The sequence below is a fragment of the Microcaecilia unicolor genome, chromosome 1 (genome assembly GCF_901765095.1).
Source record: "Microcaecilia unicolor chromosome 1, aMicUni1.1, whole genome shotgun sequence".
Taxonomy (NCBI): domain Eukaryota; kingdom Metazoa; phylum Chordata; class Amphibia; order Gymnophiona; family Siphonopidae; genus Microcaecilia; species Microcaecilia unicolor.
The window spans coordinates 455,647,813-455,664,758 of record NC_044031.1 but is presented as its reverse complement, the minus strand read 5'-3'; the positions used below and the strand labels follow the sequence as shown (position 1 = coordinate 455,664,758).

Genomic DNA, 16,946 nt, shown 5'->3' with positions numbered 1-16,946 from the left:
AAAAAATGGAAAGGCCAATCTGGGAAATAATTTGTAAGGCTGACTCATGGAACATGGAAAAAAAAAGACTGGGACCAGCCAAATTCCCAGACAACAAAGGTAGAAAAAAAAATTAATTTTATTTAATATTTTGTTAGGACTTATGGATCACAATTGTAGCGTTATATCGAGGTTCCACTGTACATGAATATTACTTAACTTACCAGTGAAAAAACCACCTGCTGTGAAGATGGCATCTTGATCATAACTGACGTTCACACGCACAGGCTTCTCAGGATCTGGAAGGATGTTCAATTTCACCACAGGAGTCTCTAGTGTACTTTTATTGTAGGAGGCTTTAAATTGTAACACATGTTCTCCCCTGAAATGGATTGCCAATGTTGGTTAGGTTGAAGGACCTTCAATAGTAAAATCCATGCAAAACATTACTTTGATTGTTTGTTGAAATGTTATCTAAATGGTGCAGCCACTCCACTAGCTTTTAAATGTTGTCTGAAAAAAAGGACTGAAACATTAATGCTGTTGCTTGTAGTACAGTCATGCTCATTGTATTGTTCAATTCATCCCCATTTCCAAAAAAGGCTTAACAAATATCTCAAACAGGGGCAACAGATGAAACTAATCTTTGCTAACTTTTGACATTAATAGTCTCTTTCAAAGCAGAAGTTCACTCATCTCATGTGGGTATCAAGAAAGCATCCAAAAAACTACTTAGATCCACCATGCTGCCTTGGGGACCCTGCAACATTTTGCACTGGAGCACAAACTAAAGGGTTGATATCTGTTTCTGGTAGCAGCATTTTGCCTTGTATTTACTATATGAGATTGAAAGACTACCAGAGTATCACTAAGTACAAATACTTTAATTTCTTAAAATATCTATGCCTATCTAGCAAATCAGGGGGAAATGTAAACACATACTGTGCATCTACAACTCAACTCTGAGGTACAGCTTTTGGTGTTGGGGTGCAGGTTGAACACTCTGAACCAAAAGACTAAAAGCATCATATCACAAATCCTCAGTTTCATAAAGCACTTTAGCGATAGATTTTGCAGCACAATTTCTGAAAATGGATAGAACATTTATATAAAATAGAATATTAAATACAGCAAATTTAATTTGCTTTACAAAAATAAAGCTGTTTTCTGACCTCGTGTATTTGAATATTTATATTGGTAGAGAAATTGGGTAAGAGAAAACAGACGATGAGGAACTGGATTTTGGAAATGGGTGAGGAAAGAGAAAAGAATCAAATCTCAGCTTTGGAGCAAGGAAAGAGAAAGGCACGGGAACTCATTGTCTACTGGTAATGGGAGGATAAAATCAGAAGTGGGCAAGTGTGTCATTTGATGATGGTAAAAGGAAAAATTAGGTCTTGCCTACTAATTTTTTTTTTCTTTTAGTCCCTTCAGACTAGTCCAGACTGTGATAATCACAGAACATGCCCTACCTTGAGGAGGCCACCACAGGGCACTCATCTAGTGAAAAGCTTGTAAAATGCCAGGAACTGGTCACTAGAAGGAGCCCCAAAGGGGCATGCCAGTGTAACGACCTGAAGGTATAGCTAGGGGGTGCTCATAGTATAGGACCTGCCCTTTCCTGAAGAGGCCACCAGGGGGAGCTCTCAGACTAAAAGGTATCTATAGTGACCAGAAAGCCTCACTAGAGGCAGCCCTTGAATAGACAAGCCGGGTCTAGATGGCTAGGGAAGGAAGGCTATCCCTTTATGAGATGGAAAGTTAGAGAGAGTTCTAGTCCTGGACCTTTCTGGAACCAGGGGGAGGGGCCCGAAAGAGGTGTGAAGGATTATTAGCCACCCTAGAAAGAGCAACCTCCAAGAAGAGAAAAGGAGGAGACCTAGGGCAAGAGCTGGAGGAGGCAAAGGGACCTCCAGGAAACTAGAAGAAAAAGGAGCCTGGGGAGGAAGAAAAGGAGACTTCAAAGGAGCATGAGAAGGAAGGACACCTAAACGAAAGGGCGGAAAAAGTCAGGCTGGAATCCCTAGGGCCTGATCCCCAAAGGAGAAAGATCCCTTTAAGACAGAAGAAGGTACTTACCATGCTATTGTGATAATGAGGATAATACTGTTCTGGAACTTTAATGTGAAGAAACATTAGGGGAAATGAAATAAGAACTGGACTAACAGCCATAGGGTGGAGGACAGGACTGTAAAGTTAAAGTGAGAGCTGAAAGTCCTGTCCAGGGGAAGTGGCAGTTCTAAACTGAGACCCAGGTCTCATATTAAGTGGACTCAGTTGACAAGTGATTTGAGAAACTGTTTCCTGAAAGAAGAATTCCCTGCTTACGTGAGTAAGGAATGGTAAGGGAACTGAAACTTTCCTAAGAGGTGGTTAATTTGCATATCCTGCTGAATCCTGATAGTAAAGCATTGTGTTCCCCAGAAAAGGTGCCAGGAGGTTGTGACTCAAGTATACGGAAACTGCAACCTGTTACCAAGGGAACCTCACAAGGAAGGAGTCAAGAGCAGGAGGGCTGATAACTGAGGTGGAGTCACCCTAACTTTAAAGAGGAGCCCAAATGCTGAGATGGAGATTACAGCCTGCTATAGAGGAGAACTGTCTCTGAGCCCTTCTTAGAGGCAAAGCTCTTGCGAGCCCTGGTGGTGAGCTTGTGATACAGGACAGGAGCCACAAAGGGGCCTCAGCCCATAGGGTATCCCAGGGGAAGTGTGATGACAAGCAAACTGGCCACAGTCTGGACCAAGGAGAACCAGAGAACTCATAGCAAAGCCTCAATGGGATGAAAAGGGTCGTCAGCATCCGGAGAGAGTCTCCAGGGAGAGCGAAGATTATATGGAGTGGACCCTTGGCTACAAGGGGCTCATCAGAAGACACATGGGTTATGTACTCCTACCAGCAGATGGACACTGAGAACCATTAACTTCAAAGCTTACCTGTAAGTATCCTATGCAACCCACAGTCAGCCAGCAATTCCAAACCAAAGCAGATGATAATCTTAAAACACTCCCTCAAACTAGAGAACAATTAGCAAATAACAACTTATAAACTATTATCTATTTAAAAATCGAGAAGACCTTCTGTTATGAAAACTTTGTTTATGCTCTGCCCTAGACATTTTCTCAAGCAACTATTGACCAAAACTGATCCCAGGTGGGTTCTGGACTGAACTCAATGATCTTATTATTATGGAATGCAGATACTATCTTAGGAAGGAAGCAATCTCAAAGCTACTTTCTCCTTGGAGAATAACAGAAAAGGCTCCTTACATTATAATGCATGCAACTCTGAAATTCTTGCCAAACAGATGACCACCAAAAGATCATCTTCAAGGTGATATCCTTCAATGTCACTTCCCTCAACATATCAAAAAGAAAGACTATACAAAAACCAACACCACCACATTCAAATTACATGGAAGAACCACTAGGTGACTAAGAGATCTTAACAATTTAACTCCAATGCAAGAAGCAAATAATATCCATATGGAAAGTCAAAGTTCTCCCATGAACCAAGTTTTGTAACATACCAGTACTAAGATCTGTACCCTAAGGGAGGCTAATTACAACTGCCTGTCCAAACCGTCTTGCAAGAAGGTGAAGTTACTCACCTTTAGCAGGTGTTTTCCAAAGGCAGCATGGTTCCTCATTCTCACTGATGGATGACATCATTCAATGCAATCCAGCATGGGAGACACTGTCCAGCTACTTTCTAGAAACTTTTGAGAGTGTTGCACCATGCATGCATGTGCCTTGTTATGTTATAAAAGACTTATCACTTGCCAATTCTCTCAAATGAGATTTGAGGAAAGTTACAGCTATCAATAGACTAGAGACTGATACAAACATCAGGAATTACACTAAATAAAGCCAATTAAAAAAAAACATCAGATCTCAGCTAACTTATTCTATAACTCACTCTATCATCTATGAACTTTGTATTTCTCATTCCGGAAATGGCAATTGCCATTACGGTATAATGTAAGCCACATTGAGCCTGCAAAGAGGTGGGGAAATGTGGGATACAAATGCAATAAATAAATAATATAAGGATAAGTTTTCAAAGCTTTACGAAATGAACAGCAGCTTTTCTCAGATCGTAAATCTCATACTTTTTGTCAAGGGAAATGCTAGCAGTAAATAGTTACATCTCCTAGTTGTTGTTAAAAAGTTTAACTAATTCACCAGCTGGTAACCACCTTCCAGACAAGTACCATCTAAAAACTTAAACACCAAACATAACACCTTAAAAAAAAATCCAATCAAGTTTTTTGAAGTATCAGTCTAGCAGCTGAGTTTTGAATCATTTGAATTTTTGAGGTTAGTTTAGATTTTAAGCTTAAATATGAAGAATTCCCATAGTTCAACAGTGACTAAATTGTTAATTGTACAATTACCCTAAAATGACCCTATAAAAGGTAAGAACACAGTAAACGTAATTGTTTTAATTTAAAATAAGCTGTTTGAATTAAGCTATTAATCTGGGGCTCCATGGTCAACGAAGAATCCAGGAGTACTCTCAAAACTTTAGACACTCTCTTGATACTCAACTGGGACCTATCACCATTCAAAATGGTCTGTGGAATACTAATCAAATTAAAAGTAAACCATAATATCGTTGTCTTGTCAGCATTTAGTTTAAGTCTAATAGAAACTGACCATTCCTTGATCCTGTTGATACAACTGTTGATCTTAAAAGAGATGGCATTTGTATCTTCACTAACAGGAAACAAGAACAAAATATCATCAGTGGAAGACAACAGGGACTTGCCCAGATTCAACAGTATTAATTTGAGCGAGTTTATAGGGGAGCTCTGGGGAACTCCACAAGGAGATACCCACAGAGAAGAATAACTGCCATCCTTTAAAACTAGATACGGTCTGTTCTTTAAAAAAGACTCATACCAACTAAATCCAGAGCCTTCAAATCCAAATTCAGATAGAAAATTTAACAAGATATCGTGCATCAACAAGGTCTCAGTACTGTGGAGAGGACGAAACCCATGCTGTGAACAAACCATATTTTTCTATATAGTCCGACGGATGAGATTCAACAACAAATTCAACCAACTTTGCAAGAAATGAAATATTTGCAATTGGTCTAAAGCTGAAAACTAAAGATAAGCCACCATCAGGTTGTTTGGGTATCAGAGTCAAAAACATTAGTCCCCATATCTCGGGAAAATCACCCCAGGCTCAATGCAGAATTAACAAATTGAGTAAGCCATCATTGGGGGGGGGGGGGGGGGGGGACCAACCCAATACTATAATATACTACAGAATACAATTCCAAGGGAAGGTGGGTGTCACAGTCAGAATAAGTATTCCACTGTCCTTGGAGAGATCACCTGAAACAGGTGAGTCACTTCAGTTTCTCCAAGGTCAAGCAGGATGCAGATATTTTGACTGTCCGAAACAAAAATAAGGGAAAAGGAGGCCTGAAACAGGTAGGACCTACAGGTAACGAACAACAGAAAACAGTCTACTAGTAAAACATTACATTACTATTTTTTTTTTTTTTACTACCTGTAACAAAAAGGGGGGGGAATGGAGTTAGAGTCTAAACCTCAAAGGATGGCTTGATGTAACCAGCTGTTGCATCGGATGTTTTGTTCCAGACAGTAGTGAGATAAGAACATAAGAGTAGCCATACTGAGTCAGACCAATAGCCCAGTATCCTGTTTCCAACAGTGGCCAAGCCAGATCACATGGCAGAAACCCAAATCATGGCAACACTCCATACTACAAATCCTATGGGAAGCAGTTGCTTCCCATGTCTGTCTCAATAATAGACTATGGACTTTTCCTCCAGGAACCTGTCCAAACCCTTCCCAAACCCAGACATGCCAACCGCTGCCACCACCCCCTCCGGAAAGAGCTCCAGAGCCCAACCACCCGTCGATGTGAATGTGTGGACCGAGGACCATGTTGCAGCTCTGCAAATCTCCTCTATGGAGGCTGATCTCAGGTGGCCTTCTGACACATATGTATGTCTGACATTATGATCCATGATATGACCCTCCAGAGACATCCCAGCCTGGGCATAAGTGTAGGAGATGCAGTCTGTGAGACAGTTTGAAAGGGTACATTTACCAATGGCAGTCCCCATCCTGTTAGGGTTAAAAGAAACCAAAACTGGCTGGATTTTTTATGGGCTTTAGTCTACTCCAGATAAAACAAAATTCTCTTATAGTCAAGAGTGCAGTGTGCTTTCACATTGACGGGCACGAAGCTTTGGGAAAAAAATGTTGGAAGAACAATTGACTGGTTATGATAAAATTCCGACACGACCTTAGGAAGGAACTCAAGCTGCATGCGCAGAACCACTCTGTTATGATGACATTTTGTGTAAGGTAGATGACCTACTACAGCCTGTAGCTCACTGGCTCTGCATATTGAACTTACTGCCACCAAAAAAATAAGACCTTCCAGGTCGGTACTTTAATTGACAGGCCTCATGAAGCTCAAATGGAGTTTTCATCAGCTGGGTAAGGACAACATTGATATCCTATGACATGGCACGAGGCTTGATAGGAGATTTCAGCAATAGCAATCCCCACATGAACTGAACAACTAAAGGCTAAACAGAGATGGGCTTACCCTCTACATGGTGAAAAGCTCGAACTGCACTGAGGTGGGCCCTTAGAGAGTTGGTCTTGAAACCCGACTCATACAGGTATAGAAGGTATTTAAGCAGTCTGAGTAGGACAGGAGAATGGATTTAGGGCCCTGCCTTCAAACTAGAGGACATACCACTTCCACTTAAAACCATAAGATCTTTTCTCCGAGGACAAGCAGGCTGCTTGTTCTCACTGATGGGTGACGTCCACGGCAGCCCCTCCAATCGGAAACTTCACTAGCAAAGGCCTTTGCTAGTCCTCGCGCGCCCATGCGCACCGCGCATGCGTGGCCGTCTTCCCGCCCGAACCGGCTCGTGTTCGTCAGTCTTCTTTTGTCCGCGCTCGGTACGGTCGTGTTTTCGCCGTGTCAGGCCCCGCAAAGTCGACCTCGCGCGTTCGTCGTGTGTTTTCGAAAAAAAAAAAATATATATATATATAATCCATTCTGTGTGGGAAAAGACTCTTGGTCTTTTCTCCCCCCGCTAATTTCAGCTATTCGCCCCGGTAAGTTTTCTTTCGTCATCGGGGTAGGCCGCTTTTAGGCCTCGGGTCGAAGTTTTCTTCCCCTTGTTTTTTCGGTGCCTTTTCCGCCATTTCGACTTTTGATCTCGCCGGCGTGATTTTTCCGCCCATGACATCGAAGTCTACCAGCGGCTTCAAGAAGTGCACCCAGTGCGCCCGGGTCATCTCGCTCACTGATAGGCACGCGTCGTGTCTTCAGTGCTTGGGGGCTGGGCACCGCCCGCAGGCCTGTAGTCTGTGTTCCCTTTTGCAAAAGCGGACTCAGGTAGCGAGATTGGCCCAGTGGAACGTTTTGTTCTCGGGCTCTTCGTCGGCATCGGCACCGGGGGTATCGAGTGCATCGACGTCTTCAGCGTCCAGAGCTTCATCCTCGGCCACCAGTGCATCGAGGCATCGGCCCTCTGCATCGGCGCTGAGACATCGGATAGCTGCATCGACGTCGGTAGTACCGGGACCTCTTCTGCAGATGTCGTCGGACGGTGGTGCTTCGTCTGGAGTGCAGGTGAGGGCTGTCCATTCCCCTGCTGGTGGCGGTGAGCCTTCGGGTGGGTCTCCCCCTACCCTGAGGGCTCCTGCGGTACAGCCCCCCCCAGACCGACCTCCTTCGGCCTCGGCCCCGAGGAAGCGACGGCTGGATTCTACGTCCTCCTCGTCGGTGCCGGGAAGCTCCGGTGACATGCTTCGTTGCAAGAAATCGAAGAAGCATCGTCATCGGTCTCCTTCCCGGGTCGGCACCGAGAGCTCTGGGTCGCCGAGGGAGTCGGCACCCAGCAGGCATCGGCACCGAGAGGACCGCTCACCCTCTGTTCAGGAGGTGTCGATGCGCTCCACTCTGGACAGCCGGAACAGCCTCCACACCCGGAACAGGTTCTGACGTCAACGCCTGCATCGACCTCCATGCCTTTCTCTGCAGCCGCTCTGAACGAGAGCCTCCGGGCCGTTCTCCAAGAGATTCTGGGAGAGCTGTTGCGCCCTACCCCTCCGGTACCGGCGGTGCTTGCGCCACCGGTACCGTCGAGCGTGGCGCCGGCTGGCCCATCGCCCGAGGTGAGGTCTCCGGCGTCGGTGCCGCGTGCGGTACCGACTGCCGTCGCCTCCCAGGAAGGCTCCCCGACTACGTCGGTGGAGGGAGCTTCGCCGATGCGGGCGAGGGAGTCTACCTCTCGACGCCCCCATCGTGGACGTGGCTCCACAGTGTCGAGTCGGGCACGGTTGCAGACACAGGTCCGTGAACTTGTGTCTGACACCGAGGGTGAGGCCTCGTGGGAAGAGGAAGAAGACCCCAGATATTTCTCTGACGAGGAGTCTGAGGGTCTTCCTTCCGATCCCACTCCCTCTCCTGAGAGACAGCTTTCTCCTCCCGAGAGTCTGTCTTTTGCTTCCTTTGTCCGGGAGATGTCTACGGCCATCCCCTTCCCGGTGGTTGTGGAGGACGAGCCCAGGGCTGAAATGTTTGAGCTCCTGGACTATCCTTCTCCACCTAAGGAAGCGTCCACTGTACCCATGCACCATGTCCTAAAAAAGACATTGCTGGCGAACTGGACCAAGCCTTTAACTAATCCCCACATCCCCAAGAAGATCGAGTCCCAGTACCGGATCCATGGGGACCCAGATCTGATGCGCACTCAGTTGCCTCATGATTCTGGAGTTGTGGATCTGGCCCTAAAGAAGGCTAAGAGTTCTAGGGAGCATGCTTCGGCGCCCCCGGGCAAGGACTCTAGAACCTTAGACTCCTTTGGGAGGAAGGCCTACCATTCCTCTATGCTCGTGGCCAAAATTCAGTCCTACCAGCTCTACACGAGCATACACATGCGGAACAATGTGCGGCAGGTGGCGGGCTTGGTTGATGCGCTCCCCCATGAGCAAGCCAAGCCTTTTCAGGAGGTGGTCAGGCAGCTGAAGGCGTGCAGAAAATTCCTGGCCAGAGGGGTGTATGACACCTTTGATGTTGCGTCCAGGGCCGCTGCTCAAGGTGTAGTGATGCGCAGGCTCTCATGGCTGCGTGCCTCCGACCTGGAGAATAGAATCCAGCAGCGGATTGCGGACTCGCCTTGCCGTGCGGATAACATTTTTGGAGAGAAAGTCGAACAGGTGGTAGAGCAGCTCCACCAGCGGGACACCGCATTCGACAAGTTCTCCCGCCGGCAGCCTTCAGCCTCTACCTCTACAGGTAGAAGATTTTTTGGGGGAAGGAAGACTGTTCCCTACTCTTCTGGCAAGCGTAGGTACAATCCTCCTTCTCGACAGCCTGCGGCCCAGGCTAAGCCCCAGCGCGCTCGCTCTTGTCAGCAGCGTGCGCCTCAGCAAGGCCCCTCGGCTCCCCAGCAAAAGCAAGGGACGAGCTTTTGACTGGCTCCAGCAGAGCATAGCCGACATCCAAGTGTCAGTGCCGGGCGACCTGCCAGTCGGAGGGAGGTTGAAAGCTTTTCACCAAAGGTGGCCTCTCATAACCTCCGATCAGTGGGTTCTCCAAATAGTCCGGCAAGGATACACCCTCAATTTGGCCTCAAAACCTCCAAATTGTCCACCGGGAGCTCAGTCTTACAGCTTCCAGCACAAGCAGGTACTTGCAGAGGAACTCTCCGCCCTTCTCAGCGCCAATGCGGTCGAGCCCGTGCCATCCGGGCAAGAAGGGCTGGGATTCTATTCCAGGTACTTCCTTGTGGAAAAGAAAACAGGGGGGATGCGTCCCATCCTAGACCTAAGGGCCCTGAACAAATATCTGGTCAAAGAAAAGTTCAGGATGCTTTCCCTGGGCACCCTTCTTCCCATGATTCAGGAAAACGATTGGCTATGCTCTCTGGACTTGAAGGATGCCTACACACACATCCCGATACTGCCAGCTCACAGACAGTATCTGCGATTTCAGCTGGGCACACGTCACTTCCAGTACTGTGTGCTACCCTTTGGGCTCGCCTCTGCGCCCAGGGTGTTCACAAAGTGCTTGGCTGTAGTAGCAGCGGCACTTCGCAGGCTGGGGTTGTACGTGTTCCCATATCTCGACGATTGGCTGGTGAAGAACACATCCGAGGCAGGAGCCCTGCAGTCCATGCAGATGACTATTCGCCTCCTGGAGCTACTGGGGTTTGTGATAAATTATCCAAAGTCCCATCTTCTCCCAGTGCAGAGACTCAAATTCATAGGAGCTCTGCTGGATTCTCGGACGGCTCGCGCCTATCTCCCAGAGACGAGAGCCAACAACTTGTTGTCCCTCGTCTCGCGGGTGCGAGCGTCCCAGCAGATCACAGCTCGGCAGATGTTGAGATTGCTAGGCCACATGGCCTCCACAGTTCATGTGACTCCCATGGCCCGCCTTCACATGAGATCTGCTCAATGGACCCTAGCTTCCCAGTGGTTTCAGGCTGCTGGGGATCTAGAAGACGTAATCCACCTGTCCACGAGTTTTCTCGAATCCCTGTATTGGTGGACGATTTGGTCCAATCTGACTCTGGGACGTCCTTTCCAAATTCCTCAGCCACAAAAGGTGCTGACCACGGATGCGTCTCTCCTGGGATGGGGAGCTCATGTCGATGGGCTTCACACCCAAGGAAGTTGGTCCCTCCAGGAACGCGATCTGCAGATCAATCTTCTGGAGTTGCGAGTGATCTGGAACGCTCTGAAGGCTTTCAGAGATCGGCTGTCCCACCAAATTATCCAAATTCAGACAGACAACCAGGTTGCCATGTACTACGTCAACAAGCAGGGGGGCACCGGATCTCGCCCCCTGTGTCAGGAAGCCGTCAGCATGTGGCTCTGGGCTCGCCGTCATGGCATGGTGCTCCAAGCCACATATCTGGCAGGCGTAAACAACAGTCTGGCCGACAGGTTGAGCAGGATTATGCAACCTCACGAGTGGTCGCTCAATTCCCGTGTAGTGCGACAGATCTTCCAGGTGTGGGGCACCCCCTTGGTAGACCTCTTCGCATCTCGAGCCAACCACAAAGTCCCTCAGTTCTGTTCCAGGCTTCAGGCCCACGGCAGACTGGCATCGGATGCCTTCCTCCTGGACTGGGGGGAGGGTCTGCCGTATGCTTATCCTCCCATACCTCTGGTGGGGAAGACTTTGTTGAAACTCAAGCAAGACTGAGGCTCCATGATTCTGATTGCTCCCTTTTGGCCGCGTCAGATCAGGTTCCCTCTTCTTCTGGAGTTGTCCTCCGAAGAACCGTGGAGATTGGAGTGTTTTCCGACCCTCATCACGCAGGACGAAGGGGCGCTTCTGCATCCCAACCTCCGGTCCCTGGCTCTCACGGCCTGGATGTTGAGAGCGTAGACTTTGCCTCTTTGGGTCTGTCAGAGGGTGTCTCCCGTATCTTGCTTGCTTCCAGGAAAGATTCCACCAAGAGGAGTTACTTCTTTCTGTGGAGGAGGTTTGCCGTCTGGTGTGACAGCAAGGCCCTAGATCCTCGCTCTTGTCCTACACAGACCCTGCTTGAATACCTTCTGCACTTGTCTGAGTCTGGTCTCAAGACCAACTCTGTAAGGGTTCACCTTAGTGCAATCAGTGCATACCATTACCGTGTGGAAGGTAAGCCGATCTCAGGACAGCCTTTAGTTGTTCGCTTCATGAGAGGTTTGCTTTTGTCAAAGCCCCCTGTCAAGCCTCCTACAGTGTCATGGGATCTCAATGTCGTTCTCACCCAGCTGATGAAACCTCCTTTTGAGCCACTGAATTCCTGCCATCTGAAGTACTTGACCTGGAAGGTCATTTTCTTGGTGGCAGTTACTTCAGCTCGTAGAGTCAGTGAGCTTCAGGCCCTGGTAGCCCAGGCCCCTTACACCAAATTTCATCATAACAGAGTAGTCCTCCGCACTCACCCTAAGTTCTTGCCAAAGGTCGTGTCAGAGTTCCATCTGAACCAGTCAATTGTCTTGCCAACATTCTTTCTCCATCCTCATTCCTGCCCTGCTGAACGTCAGCTGCACACATTGGACTGCAAGAGAGCATTGGCCTTCTACCTGGAGCGGACACAGCCCAACAGACAGTCCGCCCAATTGTTTGTTTCTTTTGATCCCAATAGGAGGGGAGTGGCTGTGGGGAAACGCACCATATCCAATTGGCTAGCAGATTGCATTTCCTTCACTTACGCCCAAGGCTGGGCTGACTCTTGAGGGTCATGTCACGGCTCATAATGTTAGAGCCATGGCAGCGTCGGTAGCCCACTTGAAGTCAGCCTCTATTGAAGAAATTTGCAAAGCTGCGACGTGGTCATCTGTCCACACATTCACATCTCATTACTGCCTGCAGCAGGATACCCGACGCGACAGTCGGTTCGGGCAGTCAGTTCTTCAGAACCTGTTTGGGCTTTAGGATCCAACTCCACCCCCCGAGGGCCCTGTTTGTTCTGTTCCAGGCTGCACTCTCAGTTAGTTGGTAAATTTTTTAGGTCAATCTCAGTTATGTCCTCGCCGTTGCGAGGCCCAATTGACCATGTTTGTTGTTTTGAGTGAGCCTGGGGGCTAGGGATACCCCATCAGTGAGAACAAGCAGCCTGCTTGTCCTCGGAGAAAGCGAATGCTACATACCTGTAGAAGGTATTCTCCGAGGACAGCAGGCTGATTGTTCTCACAAACCCGCCCGCCTCCCCTTTGGAGTTGTGTCTTCCCTTGTCTTTGTCTTGCTACATATGGGACTGACGAACACGAGCCGGTTCGGGCGGGAAGACAGCCGCGCATGCGCATGGGCGCGCGAGGACTAGCAAAGGCCTTTGCTAGTGAAGTTTCCGATTGGAGGGGCTGCCGTGGACGTCACCCATCAGTGAGAACAATCAGCCTGCTGTCCTCGGAGAATACCTTCTACAGGTATGTAGCATTCGCTTTAATGGAATCCCTCCTGGAAGCAAGCAGAACCTGAGACACCCTCTGGCAGGTTCAAGGAGTCAAGCTCTAGCCTCTCAACCTCCAAGATGCGAGGGCCAGTGACTGGAGACTGGGATTCATGAGGGATCCCTCCATTCTGAGTGATGAGGATCAAGAAGAACTCCAGTCTTCACGGCTCTTTGGAAGCTAGTTCCATAACTAGAAGGGACCAGAATTATCTTGGCCAGCACAGAGCAATGAGTATCTTGGAACTCTAGTCCTGCTTGAGCTTCAGGAGAGTTTTCGCAGTGAGGGGAACTGGCGGAATACACATACAGAAAACCCTTTCCCAAATCAAGGAGAAAGGCATCTGAGGCTAGTCTGCTGTGTATTCCCAGTAAGGAACAGAACTGGGGAATCTTGTTGTTTGAGTGGCAAAGAGATCAGCCAAGGGGGTGCTCCATTCTAGGAAGACCTTTTGGGTAATGCATGATCTGACTGCCTGCCTGCCTGCCAGACAGTTGCTCCTACCTACCAGATAAGTGGTTCTGAGAACCATCCCCTGGAGAGATGGCCCATCACCATATTTTGACCACTTCCTGACACGGGAGGTATAAGCCAGTTCCTCCGTGCATGTAGATATAGTTCATTTCCACTTGGTTACATGCTAAATTAAAATAATTTTGTTCTCCAACCAATCTCTTCCAAATGGCTCTTAACTTCATGAGATTCATTTGATGGTGTCTCTCCTAAGCAGACTACTGAACTTGAGTGTGGAACCCATCCACAGGAGCTTCCCACCCTAGGTTGGAGGCATCTGTCGTTAAAGGTATTGTGTGGTGAGAGAATTTGAAATAAAAGTCCCTTGCTCAAATTACTGCAAATTAGCCACCATTACAGAGACACTCCGTGTGCTACAACTATGGCAGCCTGAAGGCTGCTTTTGGCCTAAAACCACTGGAAAAACTGTGTCCGCTGAGCCATCCTCAAACTGAGGAATGCCATGGGTGTAACAGGTACTGAGGAGGCCTTGTGGCCTAACAATTTCAACATTTGCCGACCTGATACCTCTTGTGACAAGCCTCTGCCACATTTCCAGAACCACGGAAACTAGGGACTCTATTCAGTGGACCAGAAGAAATGTTTTGGCTTAAGTAGCATCTAGCAGGACTCCTATGAATTCCAATTGCTGTGATGGGATGAGGTGGGACTAGGGGTAGCTGATCACAAACCCTAGTAGCTCCAGCATTCAAATGGTTCTGCACAATGATTCTTGCACCCCTTCCTTTGATGTTCCCTTGATAGGGAAACATCTGCAATGCAGTCTGCATAGCGACACTGTAACTACGGCGGGGCATTTTGTAAAAACCCTGGGAACTGAAGTAAGGCCAAATGGCAGTATGCGACACTGGTAGCGGTGGTTCCCCACTTAAAATCTCAGATACTTCCGATGCCTGGGATATATCTATATGTGGGTATAAGCATCCTTTAAAGTCCAGAGAGCATAGCCAATCCTAAACCTGCATCATCGGAAGTGTGTGTGTGTGTGGGGGGGGGGGGGGGGGGGGGGGGGGGTCCAGGGAAACCAACCTGTACTTTTGTCAGATATTTGTTCATGGCCCTGAAATCTAGGATGGGACAATATCCCCTCATTTTTTGTGGAGGACCAGGAAATACCTGGAGTAAAATCACTTCAATTTTTCCCCCAGTGGAGCAGGTTCGACTACTTTGTCCTGTAAAAGGAAAGAGTTCCTTTGAAAGCAGTTCCTGGTGCTGACTCTTGGGGTACTTTCCAATTGCAGTGTGTAGCCTGCTTAACTTATTTTGATAACCTGTGGGTCTGAGGATACAAGAGGCCATCTTTCCTGGGGAAAACAATGCAGTCTCCCTCCCACCTAAAGGTTATCCAGAGCAGCTACAGTTATTGTGGTTATGCTTCTCTTGGAGCCAGCCAAAAGCTGGCTGGAACTTCTGGGGCTTCTACTACCTCAGGTGGGAGCAAGATCCCTGATTATTCTGAGGTGGCCATGAGAGAATGGGAAACTTACGCCTTTGAGAATGGAAGGCTGTCTGATGTTTCCTGCATGAATACCTCCTGGATGTGGAGGCTGAGCCAAGAGGGGCCAGGATAGTGACTTGATAGTCTCCGATTGTTTTTTTTTTTTTTTATAACGTCAGCTATCTGCTCCACATTGTGACAAAAAAGATTGTTGCCCTAGCACTGAATGTGTACCAGCTTCTCCTGAACCGCAGGCTCTATGTCTGAGGCATGCAGCCAGGCAGTCTGTGCAACCGTGAACGCTTTTTTGACAGCATTAAAGGTTGCCCAGACCACGTCCTTTCCATACTTATGGCTACTAACCTACAGTGTTCCTTGACCTTCTCTAGTGGAAGTGTGTCTGTGAACTCTGCCTTACTGTGCACAATGTTCCACAAGTGCACACTCATTAAGAGCTGGTAAGAAGCTATGCAGGAGGTAAACACAGCATTCTGAAAAATCTTCTTCCCAAATGATTCCAAAGTCTGATCCTCCCTATCTTGGGGGAAAGGGGCTGAGGAATGAGTTTTTGAGCTCTTCACTTTTTAAGATTGGATTCAACCACCATGGAATGGTTAGGAGGCTAGAGCTTCTGGAGTCTGGGAGCCTTTTCAACTCTATACATAAGAGTCAACCTTCTCATTATTTGATGTATTGGGGGGGGGGGGGGGTCTCCCACAGCTTTATCTCTACATTCTTAAAGAGACTGTATACAAGCACTGTCACAGCTTCCTTGGGGGGGGGGGGGGGGGGTAAAAATGAAGGAGGTCCAACAACTCGGTCCTGGGATAATCTTCAATCTCCAGCTCAAGTGGGATAGACTTTGCCATTTCCCTGTCAAAATAAGAGTGCTTCTCTGGGGGCAATTTTCTCCTTCCATGTGGAGGGGAAGGGTATGAAAGAAGATCAATGGACCCCTCCTCCGAGAGGACCTCTGGTGGCTCCTCAGATGCCAGGAACAGTCTGAATCAGACTCATAAAAATAGTCCTCAGAGGGAGTTTTGAGTCTGAGCCTGGCTTGATGTACTGACAATTTGGTCAGGACTGGGGAAATGGCATTGAAGGACTGGAATGAAAGGATCTGGAGCCCTTAAGGGCTAGAGATCAACACAGTCTCAGTGTGCAACAGCTCTTATGCCTGTCAAGGTACCGGTGTTGATGTGTGCCTGACAGGTATGGCATGGGCCTTGAAGGTGGGCTGGGGCCTCCACTGACGTTGATGCCCTCAGTGCCACAGCATCATGTCAGGACTGAATTGGTGACCTAGTCTTAGGTCAATGGAGATTGACATGCCCTGTCCAGTTCCCGGAAGGGTAAGCTGCCTTCCTGTTGGGAGCACTTCATGCGTATCAAAGACATCAATGCACCAGTGTTCCTGATGCCATGTTTTGAGGGGGGATCAATGTTGATGCTTCTTGGCCTCTGTTCGATGCACAGCACTAGTGTCCCTTGGTATTAAAGAAGTCAAAGATGAATCCTTCCTTGACCTTGGGGTGGAATCAGAGGATGCCTAAGTCCAATGGGCACTACCAACCGATCGATGTTGAGGCAGGCGGAGACCTTCTCGATGTCAATGCATCCTCAATGTCTGATGCAGCTCCAGAAGCCACCAAGATCAATACCTTCAATGCTAAAGTTGATGGACCAATCTTTTTGGTGACAAAACTTCATTGGCACTTTTCTTCACGACCTAATTCCACTTCTTGACATCTGTGAAGAGTTTGTAAGAAGAAGGATGATTATTGGTCCTTTTTCACCTGGTGTACTTGTTAAAACCACTGGGAATTTTAAGGATCATGTCAGGAAAAATGGCCACGTGAAATCAAACAACTTGATTTTGAAAAAGTGAATTTCCAGATCAGAGCCTGAAGCCTAAGGGGGCCTAGGGAACCATGGAAAAATAAAGGAAACTTAAAAATGTCAATAATCTGACTAGAAAATCAAAGGAGGAGAGGATTGGTCCCATGCAACACTTATACAAAGGAAAAA

The 16,946-nt window shown here is 47.8% G+C and overlaps 1 protein-coding gene across 2 annotated transcripts in view; it reads right to left on the bottom strand.

The window, feature by feature from the left end:
• Positions 1 to 16,946, bottom strand: part of SMCHD1 (structural maintenance of chromosomes flexible hinge domain containing 1) — a 735,404-nt gene that overhangs the window by 274,835 nt on the left and 443,623 nt on the right. For both annotated transcript variants that reach the window (XM_030213010.1, XM_030213015.1), the window contains exon 32: positions 204 to 361. In XM_030213010.1, the coding sequence (XP_030068870.1) occupies positions 204 to 361 (158 nt within the window). The remainder of the gene's footprint in view (positions 1 to 203; positions 362 to 16,946) is intronic.